This window comes from Cynoglossus semilaevis, chromosome 2, assembly GCF_000523025.1.
Source record: "Cynoglossus semilaevis isolate Cse_v1.0 chromosome 2, Cse_v1.0, whole genome shotgun sequence".
NCBI classification, from domain to species: Eukaryota; Metazoa; Chordata; class Actinopteri; order Pleuronectiformes; family Cynoglossidae; genus Cynoglossus; species Cynoglossus semilaevis.
The window spans coordinates 5,944,623-5,959,905 of NC_024308.1; the positions used below are offsets into that span (position 1 = coordinate 5,944,623).

The 15,283-nt window shown below is 41.7% G+C and overlaps 1 protein-coding gene across 3 annotated transcripts in view; it reads right to left on the reverse strand.

Moving 5' to 3' along the window:
* The window catches only part of dnajc6 (DnaJ (Hsp40) homolog, subfamily C, member 6), an 18,665-nt gene extending 3,403 nt beyond the window's left edge, over positions 1 to 15,262 (reverse strand). Inside the window, exons 1-18 of one of the 3 annotated variants that reach the window (XM_025065916.1) lie at positions 14,998 to 15,262; positions 11,742 to 11,877; positions 10,206 to 10,255; positions 9,555 to 9,703; positions 8,735 to 8,857; positions 7,901 to 8,034; positions 7,514 to 7,708; positions 7,298 to 7,415; positions 7,064 to 7,143; positions 6,746 to 6,939; positions 6,114 to 6,215; positions 4,827 to 5,195; positions 4,341 to 4,484; positions 3,677 to 3,778; positions 3,351 to 3,488; positions 2,931 to 3,266; positions 2,255 to 2,403; positions 1,749 to 1,925 (exon numbers count right to left, since the gene is read on the reverse strand). In XM_025065916.1, the coding sequence (XP_024921684.1) occupies positions 1,749 to 1,925; positions 2,255 to 2,403; positions 2,931 to 3,266; positions 3,351 to 3,488; positions 3,677 to 3,778; positions 4,341 to 4,484; positions 4,827 to 5,195; positions 6,114 to 6,215; positions 6,746 to 6,939; positions 7,064 to 7,143; positions 7,298 to 7,415; positions 7,514 to 7,708; positions 7,901 to 8,034; positions 8,735 to 8,857; positions 9,555 to 9,703; positions 10,206 to 10,255; positions 11,742 to 11,877; positions 14,998 to 15,244 (2,943 nt within the window). In that variant the 5' untranslated portion in view covers positions 15,245 to 15,262. Of the gene's footprint in view, positions 1 to 1,748; positions 1,926 to 2,254; positions 2,404 to 2,930; positions 3,267 to 3,350; positions 3,489 to 3,676; positions 3,779 to 4,340; positions 4,485 to 4,826; positions 5,196 to 6,113; positions 6,216 to 6,745; positions 6,940 to 7,063; positions 7,144 to 7,297; positions 7,416 to 7,513; positions 7,709 to 7,900; positions 8,035 to 8,734; positions 8,858 to 9,554; positions 9,708 to 10,205; positions 10,256 to 11,741; positions 11,878 to 14,997 lie in introns of those variants that run through there. The other 2 variants (XM_025065910.1, XM_025065912.1) reach the window with 2 other exon arrangements.
* Positions 15,263 to 15,283: the final 21 nt, after the last annotated feature.

The window sequence follows — 15,283 nt, forward strand, 5'->3', positions numbered from 1 at the left end:
GCGGTCCATGTGGAGCAGATATTTGTGTGTTTGGTCACATTGTGTGTTTGGTCACATTGGTTAGATTTAGCAGCACAGGTCCATGTTGGCAACCTACACTCACAGTGATTTTATTGAGACCCCAATGTAGAAATCCAGCTGTTTTAAACACATCAAGTCCTGTCAGTAGTAAAATAAACTTACATGTGTCTTTCATCCATTTCCACAGTTACCCCTTGATCGCCACATGATGGCAGCAGAATCCACATGATCTGTATCAACTCTAAAAACTGAATTTCTTCTCGTGCAATAATGCTCTTGCTCCTACAACTCCTGCTTCTGCTCCTGCTCCAGGTGAGGTCCACCACAGGAGCTCAAGCTAAGGAGGGGTCCCAGGAAGTCAGAGTGGACAATATCAATGTCTTCCTGACCATGGCATGGAAGGTAGCTCACCTGATCCGGCCTAATTCCAGCTGTTATGTCTGTGGTCTGATGCCTTACACGGCTGGACAAGGTTTACCTCTGATGGCTTTACCTGCCACCGACTGTGACACCTGCCATCTGATGCATATCCATTTGTCCCGGTCGTACTCTCACCCTGACTGTCCACGTCTCTCCACAATGAGACCTCTCAACTGCTCCGGGAGACACTCCAACTGCCACAGATGTACAGAAATCCCCAAACCGGTTCCCATCCTCCTTATTCCTCAGCCGTTCCACTGGTGTCTGGAGAATGACGGCAAGACACCCGTGGGCAAATCAAACTGCCGTCACACATATAAGTGGACTCCGGGACACACGTACAGGGAATTTCAACCCTTGAATTCTCCGCCGGAGCAGTGTTTGGAAGCAGCTGGACCAGCCCACCTCAGCGCGTTAGCTCACCGCACCGCTACCTGCTCCATCTCCTCTCCCACGGGCATGTACTGGGTTTGTGGAAACCTGGCATATCCGTATCTCCCTGTGGACTACAACGGACGCTGTGGCCTGGCGTACGTCCTCCCAGCCATGAGAGTGGCCCACTCCCTGCCACGCAAGGCTCCCGGCGGCGCCGTGAAATTTCAGACATCTTTGGAACACACCACCAGTCTCCTTTAAAAAATTCACTGGCCGCTCTTCTCCCCTTTTACGGAATCATGTCAACGTTAGATCAAATTTCCGACCTGTCTCATGCGGTGGAGGTCATAGCTAATGAAACAGGTCGAGCGCTGATGCTAATATCCAGTGAACTGGCCTCAGTTCGACTGTTGGCCTTACAGAACAGGGCAGCTCTGGATTTCCTTTTAGCGGCTCAGGGAGGAACTTGTGCCGTCATCGGTTCCGAATGCTGTACTTTTGTTCCCGAGTACAACGCCACTATCAGTGACATCGTCAATCACCTTTACGAAAGCGCCAAATCCGTCCACCAGAACAGTAGCTCTTTATCGGACTGGATCAGCTCTGTGTTTGGAACGCCAAGTTACCTGACCTTTAAGTTAGTTTTTATTTTGGCCGTTTTTATTGTAGTGTTTTCACTGTTTGTTTCATGTATGAAAAAGTGTCTCTTCAATGTTTGAAAGGTTTAGTTAATCATCGATCACTAATAACAATAATGCTGTTTGTACGTGGACGAAATTGAGGGTTTAATGGGTCATAAATGCAGGGGATTTTTGGGTGGTTAGCTATGTGAAACTCCACCACTAGATGGTGCAATATTCCGTTTGTTTGATTTTGTCAATCCTGTGCACATCTTTAATCATGTCTAAGTCCACATGACAGTATTCACTTACCTTGTCTGGGTGGACGACCAGCACTGCTCTGCGGTAAACCTTCTTCACCTGCTCTGGAGTAACCAGGTCAGCCATACCAATGGGCTTCCAGCGCGTCTCTCCCTCCCACAGCACGGTGTGCATGGTGGACAGCAGTGCACGGATGTTACGCTCCTTCCCCTCGATCCAGTCCAGGATCTGCAAAGAAGAGGACCAGGCCTGAAACAATTACTAATTAAACATTTGTGTCATTTTGTCATAATGTTTTGAGTTTTTTTAAAACTCCAGGGAAATTAATTTAAATGTAAAACCTGTAATTCGTGCAAAGCAGTGATTCTCAATAAAAAAGGAAATAAAATAATGTTGAAAATAAAACTCCTTTGGCCTGTCCCTACATTAGCTCCGCATCCCACTCTGAGAACCACCTCTTTAGTTTATTAAACCTCTGACTCTAAAATACTTTACAAAGACACATTTGCACTTAATAGTCCATGTATTGTGTGTAGTAGTTGCTCAGTTGCCCCTGCCTTTAGTTTCTCGGGGTCCATTTCTTTGGCCATCTCCTCCTTCCTCATCTCTGCAATAGTCCTGGGCCCTTTCTTCTCTTTGGTCCCTGTGAAGCCCTGACCAGACAGCAGGTCATCAAAGTTGGCATCTGAGGCTTTGGGCTTTGGGCCTGGCAGAGGGAGACATGAAAATACTTCTTTGAAACTGTTGTTTTCAGCTTCTGAGGAACAGAGTACTATCAGAAAAAATACATTCAAAAACAGAGTACTATCAGAAAAAATACATTAAAAATCACATCAACCTCCTTCAATATCCTTTATCAATAATGATTTTTTTTAAATAAGCCAGATTATTAGGTAATAGATCAAATATTATTAGCTCCCCAAAAAGATTTTTTTCATTTAATAGCATTTCTGGTCATATAGGTTTAATGGAAAACTTTAATGCCTTTGGGTTATTACTTCCTGTAATAAACCTCCTGCATTCCAGTGATATTTATCCCTGAACAGTGAGTCTGTATTTAGTCAACACTGAATTTGTTTTATGAGAGACAACCCAGCCCTTTTTGCAAGAAAGACAAAGTATATATATATATACACATACATATATATATATACACTTTTCTTTCTCACATAATATATATACTGTACGTATATATACACATATATAAAATGTTTTTTAAAATTGTCATCTCACCCACGCCAGGCTGTGCTTTCACTCCTGCGCTGGGGGAACCTCCTCCCATCACAGAGAAGCTGACATTATAGTTGGGTCGGTTCTGGGGGGAGGCGTGAGGCATGGAGGTGTGACTGGGGCTGGGCTTCGGCTGTGGGGCAGGGCCTGGACCTTGAGGCAGCCATCCCCCACCGCTAGCAGCCCCCGGCTGCCAGGAGGGGAAGCTGGCTCCTGCGTGAGGCTGCCACCCTCCTGCATGTTGAGGTGACGGAGGAGGCCGAGATGGAGAGCCCATGGGTGGAAACGTTGGCACTGTTCCAGTTGGAGTGGTAGGTTTGCTGGAGAACCCAGAACCTCCTAAAAATGACAGATCCATAGATTAAAGCAGACCATAATAAAGACCAAAATAAAAGATCAACAGAGAACCTTATCATAACTGACCTCCCAGGGTTCCTCCTAGGTTTCCTAAGTCAGCGAAGGGGTCCAGTGTGTTGGGCTTGGTCTGGTGGGTGGGAGTGCTGTGGACGGATCCTGTAGGGCTTGTGGTGGCCGAGCGGCTGCCCATTCCAAAAGCTGCTCCTGGACAATGAAGGGAAAAATTTAAAAGTCACAGATACATGAAATCAGAACATTGAAATCAAAATTTAAAATCAAAGGAAGCTAGTAAGTTGGCTTCCAGGATGGAGGTGATCTGACGAACGCAGAGTTAGAAGTGAAGGTAAAGGTGTTTGACGGTTATGGGTTTGAATCTGCATCGTCAGCAGTACCTGTGTTTGTAGTAGTGGGTGTGTTCCAGTCCCATCCTCCCATAGTGTTTTGCTGTTGAATGTTGACAGTGGGTGTTGAGGGTGGAGCAGGAGAACTCCGGCCTATTGAAGGACAAATATGACAAGTTATTTAAAACGCTACTTTATTGTCTTGACTTTTTAAATAAAGACTCCACTCTGTTCTTTATTACATCAGTACTTTAACCCCTGCTCACTTCTTGGTCTGCAGCCATTCAAGTATCAACGTGGGTTTTACATGGATTTTGGTTTTATGGTTTTCTTTCACAGGTCTAGTCCTTTAATAACTTAATCAAGTAATAACAAGATCATTAGAACTAAGGTTTTGACTAACAGGCTTTGAGATGATGAATCATTTCTCATGAAGGAAGTAAATACCAAGTCACTGTTGTGTCTCTGCAGGAATAGTCACATGATGCAAATTCCCATCATTCATCATCATCATCATGCCAACACACATCATCTACTGTATCATACAGCTGCTATTTAAACAGGTGATTTCATGCAACAAGTAGCAGTGAGAAGCAGTAAGTACATGTGAATAAAATGTATTCCAGTGTTGTTCTCAAGGCTGATTTTCAGAACTAGTCCATTAAGAACCATTCTCTATGCTGGTCTGGGCCAGAGCAGCAGGTTCATGCCTTACCCACACTCGTAGCCTGCAGCGTGGGTGATGGAGAGCGAGCAGCATGCAGGAAGGGGTCTGGCTGCCCCACGTTACCTGGACCAAGGAATGAGCCCTTCACGTCCTGAGGCTTCGGCATCGGACCTGCTCCGAAGGGGTCGAACGCTAAAGATAAAAAATAAAAATATTTTTAAAAAATGTACTTTTCTACTCTTGTATTGTTGTTAGCTTTCAAGGTAGCAGTTACAAAAATACATACACATTATTTAGATTGAGATTAAGACAGAGATTAAAATTAAGATATGGATTAGGATTAGGATTAAGACTAAGACTGAGATCAAGATTAAGTCTGAGATTGAGATTAGAATTTAATTAGATTAAATTAAATTAGCTCATCTTATGTTGAATCAACAAAAAGGACAGTGAACAATACAAGAGGTAAAGCCATAAATATATCGTACATATAACACAATATATAAGACTTTTCAGGCAGAGCAGCTTCTTCACCTGGTGCAGGGGAGTGACACGGCGAGGCAGTGTTGGGGATGACTTTATGTGGTGTGGACTGTGTAGATGAGGGCCCACTGGATGATGGAGCTGGGGTCCCGAAAAAGTCCCCAAGAAGGTCAGTGGTCATAGGCGTGGCTGTGGCTGCAGTGGACGGGGGCTGCGTGGAGGGCTGCCGCTGGTTGATCTCCTCTCCTCCCAGGCCGAGGAGGTCTACTTCCTCAGGCAGTGGGGGTGCAGCAGGTGCTTCAGGAGGGGGGTCGGGTTTCTGGGGGGCCATGCTGACACTGCTCCTCTGACTGGAGAGTGAGAGCATCTCATCGTCAGAGGCCTCACTTTCTTCACAGGGGCCGCGGGGGCGAATCGGCTCTGTAGGAAAAAAACAGGGAGAGAGTGAAGGTGTTTTCCAGTCGTTGGAGTAGACATTTCTAAAGGGTTGCACAGATGTTTTCCAGTTCAAAAAAATTCCATAAAGAGCAGAAGATTTGGACTGGAGCTTTAACTAAATTTTTCCATTCGTTTTTTAGATTTTTTTTTTTAAACTTTAACGGGTATTTTTCTTGTATGTTGTCAACAAGGATTCAGTTGATGACAGAAGAAAAGATATTAAAGAGTTAAAAATAAGAATTTATGCAGCATTAAGTTGAATTATGTTTTATGCATTATCATCAATTTTGTTTTTTTTAAATGTTCCCATAACACCTGCTTCCTTCACATTGCAAGTCATTTCTCTGGAGCAGCAGGTAAGAATGAGGCTAGACCTTCAGTAAAGTAAGAGCAGGTAAGAGCAGCAAGGCACTGGAGCACAGTTCAGGGGTGTAGGAGGGGGTGGAGTGTCTATATACAGTAGGAGACTATGGAGCTACTACAACAACATTCTACTGTAGCTCTATAATCTGTCACAGACCAGGTTGCTGTGTTTAACTGCTGGAGAAATCATCATCAACTACAACAACAGCAAGAACTAATACAATATTCGGTGTTGATGATTAAATACTCAAAGCACTATTTCACTTTGGTCAAAAATTGAAATTTAAATGGACTGTAATTTCACAGTTGATGTTTTTATATCCAATTGTTCCATATTTAAAAACACAACTTCTCAATTTTTGACTGGAATTTTCATATACACACTGTACATCAAGTGTTTCATCTTTGACCAAAGTGATATTGTATATGACTTTTGAACACGTTTGGGGCTGATTTCAGTTCAATCAGTGTAAAAAATGAACAAATTAGTGACTTTTTTATATTTTGGTAAAACAAAAAAACAAAAATAAAACATACTTTTATGATTGAACTGTATTAAACCCTGGTCACTGTGTCGCTCTAACAAGCCTGGGCTCTCTTCTACTGTCTTACCCTCCAGATCCAGGCCCTCCATCTCATCTTGTAGGAACAAAAACACATTTGGTAAAAGCACAAATAATTATAACAATGTTGGATATTTACTGAATAAAAGACAGCTAAAAAGAAGGCAAGAAAATTTGTAAAAAAAAAAAAAAAGCATGGCTCAAAAGGGGGGTCACAGTCCTTAAAGGGTCTGTGGAAATGTGTTTTGGTTAATTAGACTATTTGTTATATATTTTATATTATATATTAATTTAAACATCTTTAGATAAATTGAAATTGTAACATGAATCTTGAATTCTTCCGGTGGAGATAGAAAAAGTTTCTGTCACATTCAGAGACTGAGCAGGGACCATGTAAGAGCAGGGACCAAGTAATATATATATATGTGTACATAAATTTATTGTACATTAACATACAGAAGTAGGTCAACTCTGCTACAGGTCTCCACCTGTTTTGGGCTCCTTCATCTGTTACATTTCCACCCCAGACATCTTTACAGCACTTGGTGGTGATTACACACACACACGTCTGCTCATGTTAGGTTCTTGTAGTCAGTTCTGCATTACCAGCAACGGCCAGTGCATCCTGTTGTTCCTGGTGGCAGGAGAAAAGCACGCTGGGACTCAGGTCTTTACATGGAAACTGCTCCCACGGTGGTGTCAGGTCTTTCTGCTTGTCCACACCTTCGACCTCCACATCCAGGATCACGTGGAACAGCTGTGGATACTTCTCAGGAGACTCCCAGGTGTCAAGCTCTGGTCTGCAGGAGAAAAAAACAGACGGTGAAAATAAACCTGTAAATATTTTTTTTATTTCAACACTAAGTTGAGACTCAATGGTTCAAAGGGCTTATTTTCGTGATCATGGTGAAGAAACGTTCTCACTTGTTGAACTTTAACACAGTGGTACCAGGAGCAATGAAGCCAGTGTGGAACTGGATCTGGAAAATCTGAGTGTTGGACACCTGACAGAAACAGTGAAAGGACAGAATTTTTTTTTTTGCTAAATCTAATTTTATTCTATGGTGTAAACGGTAGAAAAAGTAGAAAAGCAGTTTTGTTAGAAAAAAAAAAACACATCTTATGTTCTGGTTTTTTAGCATTATTTCATATGACAACCTTGGCCTGCAGACGTCCTCCGATCGTCGACCTCATGTGGTAGACAGAAACCACCACATCTCCTTGCACACTAACGCCCAGAGGGAAAGTCACCTTTCCTTCCTGGAACCTGTGCTCTCTGGTGGGAGTCAAGAGAGGCAGGGTTGTATAAAAGAAGTCACAGTAGTGATAGCTGAAATGAACATTTTTTTGTCAGAAATGAGTGATGGTCCACACCTCATTCTCTCATAGTCCTGCGCCGTGGTGAAGATCTTTGTCTCTCCAATGAGGACGTCGCAAAAGGGCCGACAGCCGCTGCGCTGCTTGTTGAAGCAGGGCACTGGGCTCATCGTCAGGGACTTGATCATCAAGGGCTTGGAGTGTGGCAGAGTGGGCTTCTCTGACACCATGCTACACACATAACCTATGTACCTGCGTGTGCAGACAGCAAACCCAGAGTCATCATCACATTACTGGTAAATATCCTCAGCTTCACCTTCCAAACATTTTTTTGGCAGCTCTAACATTCGGTGGTGAGAGGAGATCTTCACATTGGCATCATTGGTAATAAAACCTTCCGCTTCATTTTGCTTTTCATTTCTGTCTCATTTGGGGGATACAAACCTGCAGTGGGAAGGCCAGAGGCCAGAACCTGGTCTCTTGGCGCTGAGCAGCTGCATGGCTGGAACCGGGTTGTTGAAGAGATGGCAGAAGCAGAACATGGCACAGACTAAAACACCAGAGATAGCCCGACCATCCTGGAACCACACGTTACCAGATATTATTACCACAGGAACTTTACTTGAAGCATCACTAATGAATTGAACAGTAGGTGGCAGCGATGTAAAGTAAGAAAATAAAAAAGGGGAGTGAGCTGCAGGTTATACCTAAAGTAAAAAGTGAGAGGTTTTGAAAGCGCCAGGAGACAGATCTTAATTTAGGGAACACTTTTCGTCAGATGTTTTGGAAACAAAAATAGTACCAGAATTAAGGACAATAAGACCTTTGGGTGATGCTGCCCTGCGTTGGGTATTATTACACTGAGCAACCTATTTTTTTGAGGTTGTGTTTCATTATCTTGATTTTAGAGTAAGAAGATTACAGGTTCAAGTCCCAGTACATGAATGAATGAATGGGTTGGTGATGTACATCTCCATAAACCCAGCAGAAACATTCAGTCCATATTCCTGTCAACTGAGTTGCTGCATAATGTTGATGATGTAATAAAATGGACCATTAGTCCAGGGTGGCCACAGTTACAACAGGAAGAACAAAGGTCCATAAAAGAGGCCGATGCCTAGGATTTGAACTGTAATGAATTTATTTCCACCACAAAAGCTTTTTCCTAAATTTTGTGGCCATTCACATTCGCTCCACTGACGTCTTCCTTCTACGCTGTTCATGTATCAGATTAAAGTGTGAAGTCTATGTTGTGAGGACACTTCATGGTTTTCTTACCGAGCAGGTGATGACACACACGTTCTTGGGATTCTGTTTGAGCCAGTTGTGCATGTTCTTACAGACGGCAAACAGGTTGTGGAGGCTGGGGGCCTGACGAGACGGCCAGTTACACTCTGAAACCTGGACAGGAGGTACAGACGACGGCAGGAAAGCAGAGGAGAGGAGTCATTTTTAATCAGTCCTCGGTTATCTTTTAGCTTTCTATTATCGGCTATGGCTAACTTGGATATTATTCATTATTTCACTCCTAACATTTAGCTATTCTGCAGTACTACTGGTCTAACTTTTTTGCACATTTTTTGTCAGACTGAAGAAAGGAAAATCAATAGTGTTCACATCTGGGGAGCTACAGTTTAATTCACATCATTTATCAAAAGCATTTGCTTCAAAGGATGAATGAATAACTGTGATGTATGGATTACTTTAAACAGAATCAAGTTTTTTTTATATCCACATAGTGGACTGGTTCCAGAACCTTAGAAAACCAGTTTTATGTGGCAGTCAAAAAACTTGATGAGCTCAGGTCTTTGAGGCCAAGAGGTTTTTTTTTTGTTTTGTTTTGTTTTTTATTGCCTGGACTAATTGTCCTCACTGCAGATGGAGGAGTGTGAAGCAATGACAGAGCTGAAGGGTAAAGCTAATTAAAGGCTTTGTTTCGGGGGCTTCAAAAGTTTATAAGCACATGCAGAAACAGGAAGTGAATTCTAAATATGTTCCTTTATCTGAGTCTAGGTTTTTGAAGTTTTCGGACATCGACAGTTGCTAACAGCTAAGCACAAAGACACCAATGGTTATTGTAAAGCAGCACCACACTCACCCTGTTGGCGAACTTAGCGCCTCGGTAGTTGCGCTGGGACAGGTTGAAGACGGTGTAGTGGTCAGCGTGGCGACTGTCGAGGAAGGAGCGAATGTCCTCCATGTGGTTCTGGTAGTTAATCTGTACGGACTCTGCTGGATATGTCATTACTGGAAACAAAAAAAAAAAACCGCGTGGCGACTGTCGAGGAAGGAGCGAATGTCCTCCATGTGGTTCTGGTAGTTAATCTGTACGGACTCTGCTGGATATGTCATTACTGGAAACAAAACAAAAACCACATAATCGAATCACCAGACTGGAAAATTAGAAAAATGATTTCCTTTTTTTTCTTTTTAAGAAAGGCTTTTTGGTTGTCCTTGATAATATTGAGTTGAAATACTGCTTTCTTGTACTCAGTCCAGACATGTCCGCACAGACAGAAAATTAATGTAATTATTATTTTATCATTATAAGAAAGAAAACCAAATCCAGGGAAGTAATTACTTTTTTAATATTTACAATTGTCTGACTCTGACTATTTTACTACACAAATGTTATCTCTATTTCTTTTTTATTTGCAGACAAGCAAAGGTGATGTAATGATTGTTTATCATTTAAAATTAAAATAAAATGCATTGATTCACCAGGCTGTCAGTGTGACTGTGTGTTTACCTATGATCCTGGATGTAATGTAGGAAATGTCCAGTTCCCCTTTAGTGTATCTGAAAGAAAGGAAATAACAGACAATGAATTGATTCAAAGGACATGGTGTTGGACTAAACTAATCCTGTTGAATTTCACCAAATCACAGTGTGACATTCAGCTTTTCTGCCCTGTATAATTTGAACCAAAGTGTGTAATAAATTGAATTGAACACAGTATGGTGTTGGTTTTCCTTCATCCAGGTAAACAAACGAACCTAAAGACTGTTAAATAATTCAAACTTCAGCCCTTTGTCTTCAGGAGCCAATCAAATGTAGCCGCTGCGTTAATGAAGACTCTGTTAACACGGCAGATCTATGTCCTGGGTCATTCTGTAAACAACAGTTGTCTTTTAATTAAATGAATGGATGAATCTTCCTCTGAGTTCAAGCCTCATGTCTTTCGTGTCCTCTTGTCTACAGACAAATGTAATTATTACAACAATACAATAAAAAAATGACAGGAAAAGAAGAGGAAGAAGAAAAGATGTGCTTCAAAAAGTTTCAATGTCTTCTGCTGTTGCCTTCTACGCTAAGCAGTCTCACGCCGTCTCTACAACTTAAATCCAGCCTTCAACATAAATATACAGAAACACACACACACAAACACACACACCTAAGACCCTGATGAAATGGATCCTTCTGTATCAGCAGTACTCTGACCATTTGGCTCAATGAGCCGTTGTGAATAATTCAACGTGAAGAGGTGCAATAGACAGAGGAGCAGATGGGAGGAGACAAGGAGAGAAGACAGGAAAAGGAGGAAGGAGAGGAGTTGAGACGACAGGGGAGTTTAAGTGAAGAAGGAGAGAAGGATAAAAGAGAGCAATAATCAAGATCAAGTTTGCTTAGTCAATAGTGAAGTGTGTGTGTGTGTGTGTGTGTGTGTGTGTACACAGAGGATCCATTGTGCCGCCTGTGCAGATGTCTGCTCGGTGCCCGAGCTGTGCCAGACGCTGCTGACTTTCTCTTTCTTTGTTATGAAGCTGTTGTGAATCTGAAGCGACTTTTAGTTAAAGGTAGAGTACGCAAGAATTTACACAAAAAAAAAAAGAATCATATCAGATTCACTACTTCGGTCTATTTTCACATATTTTCACATAAGGATTAAATTATTGTGCGTATTTTTTTTTTCCTTCTAGTAATTTCAAACACATACTGGTCATTGTAACTAGAGCCAGTAGGTGGCAGGAATGTGACTCCAACAATGCAGAGCAGGGCGGGTCAGGAGAGTTAGACAAACCCCCTTGATTTCCAAATAAAACCATGTGACACATTTTTGACATAGAAAATGTGTTTGTGTTTCAAAATAGGGTGCAATATTATCTTCTCCGACCTTAATGGAGGTGTACAGCACAGCACAGCTCTGTACGGTGGCGTCATCGTTAGCCATACCATCATCCCAGCCTTCAAATCCTGGCTCAGTTAACCACAAACTTAATAGGTAAAAGCCAACAGTCAAAAGAGTAGCAACAGATTTTTACTCTGAAGAAGTAACGTCACTCACGTGGCGACCTGGTGCATGACCTTCGTGGACGTGTCCTTCAGCGTGTCCTTCAGGTTGTCCTTGAAGTTGCTAAAGAACTTCCCAGCTCCTCCTTTGACCATATCCAACAGGCCTCCACCGTAACCAGCGTCCATATCTGGAAATGATATGAGCCGATGGCAGGGCAGAATTAAAGGCACAGTGTTTATATCCACACCTGATTATTAAACAATCATTTAAACCTTTTCAACACACTTTAAAGACTTAACAATAAAATATCATAAAAGTAGAACAGAAAAATCCAAAGCTGTCAAGTAGAGGGCAGCCAGAACATCTTGTCTCATCCAGGGTGAGAGGTGAAACATCACCAAGAAATCAGTTGCCCTTTAGTTAACTGCTTTGGACAAAATGACCTGGAGGACTATAAAATAATAATAATAAATGTCCAACTTTTACATCATTTGCACAGTGAGATTAATCTGGTTCCATTTTAAAATAAACCTGTGCCAAAAGCATATATAAAAAAGAAATTTATTTGCCTTGTTGCAGCCCCCAATTGCAACAGCTGCGCACCCCGTGGAGGACCACACGCCCCACTTTGAGAAACACTGGAGTAAAAACACTAACCAAAGCGATGAAAGATCCCTTTTTGTTTTGTCTTTTGTTTGGCTGATCTCAAAGCAAAGTCGACCTCCCTGATGTTGGTTTCACTGTTCACAGTGTAAATATGACAGTGTTATAAATAGGTCTCCTTTATAAAAAAAAAAAAACAAAAACCCACAGTCTTTGTTGTCTCAACATGCCCCTGCACGCCCGTTGAGTCCCCTGCCCGTGCAGCTCTCTGCTGGTCTGGTAGCTGCTCTACAGCATATATGTGACTGACCAGATGGATGTGGGAGTTTGCAGGCTGGGGCAGCTGTTACACTGACAAAGATTTGACTCAATCTGAGGCTTAGATGCAGCTCCGTCATAGAAAACAAAACAAGAATGAGAAAAACAGTAGCAGGTTGAAAGAGCAGTGTGACACAGACACCGCACCACAGGTGACGCAGGAACCCTAGATTGAGCCTCAAAGGTCAATGGTTCCTTTTGATGTGTCTTTTCAACAGATCGGCATAAATACTGTTTATTTATGAATGAAGCAAAAAAAAGACAGAGACACATCACAGAGTGCATCCTCGTAGGCCGCAATGAAATATGACACCGAACACTTCCTTCACTCTCACTCACTCACACACACACACACATACACACTCTACCCCCTTAACTAACCCCTCAATGACCCTCCCCTCCTCCATCGCCATCTTCTTCTTTTGTTTCCCACTCATGTCCATCCCTGGAGGTGCACTGACTCCACAAAGCACTGCAGTCAAGTCAACACAGAGCAGAGGCAGAGGAAAGGCTCGCACGTGCTCACTATGAGTTACTATGACACAGTATCAGTCAATAGGTCAATAATAGTAATAGTCAGTCATTAATACTAGCAGTTATAATAAGTTGTAGGTGTTTTAAAAAGATCTGCAATCAGACAGTTAATACAAGAAGGTGCAGATTACAGTAAACATCACTGTGTTGTGAATAAGTAACTTAATCATAATTATAGTTAATTAATGCTAATATATACATGAGATATATTATAAATGACTGGCTGATAATGATCTTCATATATGAGAAACAATGATGAAATACATCCAATATATCAAGGAGATTATTTATTACATACCAAGATGCAAAACTGAACTTTGGGAATTTTAATTTTGACATGACATTCAACCAGTAATAACAGGAATCCTTCTCCTTTGCACATAAGGTCAAAGGTTTAAAGAATATGCACAGGAAAGATGGGCTGAGTCTCACTTTCTACTTAATGCGGGTTTAATAAAGTCTTGTCTTATCTTAGCTGATTCAGTAAATGTGGCAGAAAATATGGTCCAGATTGTAGTCCACTTGGATAATGGGACCAGGATCTAAAAAAAACCCTAAATTATCTACAGTATTTTTCTGTTTTGCTGCCAACTTGTCTTTTCTCTAAAATCTTTTTTCCTTTTTTTTCTTCAGTTTCCCCCCAGATTCCTTTTTATATGTGAACTGAAGCATCCCCACAGCATTGTAATGTTCTACCTTTCTTATATAAAAGTAGGCAACAGGAAAAATACCTTTCTTATATAAAAGTAGGCAACAAAAAAAATAGAGTTTCAGTTTGTTGTTGGTTTTTTTTTTATCCGACCAAAATAAATGCTACCAGAACGGGTCATCTTTTTCCAGGTTGTTGTTGACAGACTTGTCTCAGAGCTGGAGTTTTTTTCTTGTTCCACAGCCTCACACTCTGTTGACAGTCATTTATGAACCTACATTCCCAGACTGTGCTTAGTCATTCACTATTGTCTCAGAATTTATTCCAGGAGCTTTGGACAGATCTCTCACTAAGTACGACAGAGAGGCCAGTTTATGTGTTTATTTGGTTTTTTTTTTTGCTGTGAATTTTCTTCTTGATAAAACTCCTTACTCTCGGGCTTTTGACACTTACACCATATAACTGCAAATGCTTCTGCTCAGAGAACCGAAACTTCTTAACTAGATTCTTTTCTTTTTGCCAAAATGTTTTCACAAGCCAATAACCCTGAAGTTTAAAACACCTTCCAAGTTTTCAGGACCAAAAAGGACCCATAAACTGGTAAGAGCTGGTATAAATTAAATTTTTATATTAACCTAGGCCGAGTAACGTGTGTAAAATACCCAGTTCGACATTGCAGTACTAAGGTATTGTTTTACTTCACTTTAAACATGGAAAGATATAAAGAGCTCTACCAGAAAAATGTCCAATTACTGACATATTTCCCAATCTGCCTTAGAAATACTATGTGGACCTTGGTGCTTTACATAAATATTTCATTAAAACATCACTAGTTTATACCACAGCCAGTTACTCTGTCAGTTCCTAGCAGTAGTAGTTCTAGTAATATTAGACCTGGGCTAAATATTTTGAATTTGTGATGTCATTTTGTTGGTTTCCTGGTGCAAAGTAACATAATGTACACATATGTCTATAGTTGTTTATAGTTTAGAAAATTGTAAAAAATAAAATAAAACTTGAGAACACTTAAATATTTGAGCTGTTTGTGGGAGGTTCATTGCTACAAACTCCTGGTTACTGTTAGCCACTGCTAACCCTACAGCAAGAAGGCCATGAACTGCGTTAACATGGTACTGTGTGTACATGTAATACATAGTAGAGTACTATATGTCTGTTGACGAGTATTAGGAGGAGGACGCGTACCTGAGCTGTCCATGGTGCTGCAGTCCTCCTCCTCCTCCTCCTCCTCTCTCAGTGGAGCTGCCTTAGCTCCAAGGCTGACTCCTATGGAGCTGCTGAGGACACTGCTGCTGATGCTGATGCTGCCGCCGCTGCTGCTGCTGCTGCTTCCTCTGCCAACACCGAAGCCTTCTCCGCCGCTATCGACCAACTGCAAAGATTCATAGCCGTCATAACTGCTCTTTTTCTTGTAGGCCCCCAGCAAGCTCATACCCGACCGACGCAGAAAGGGGGTAGTGAGGGCACCAAG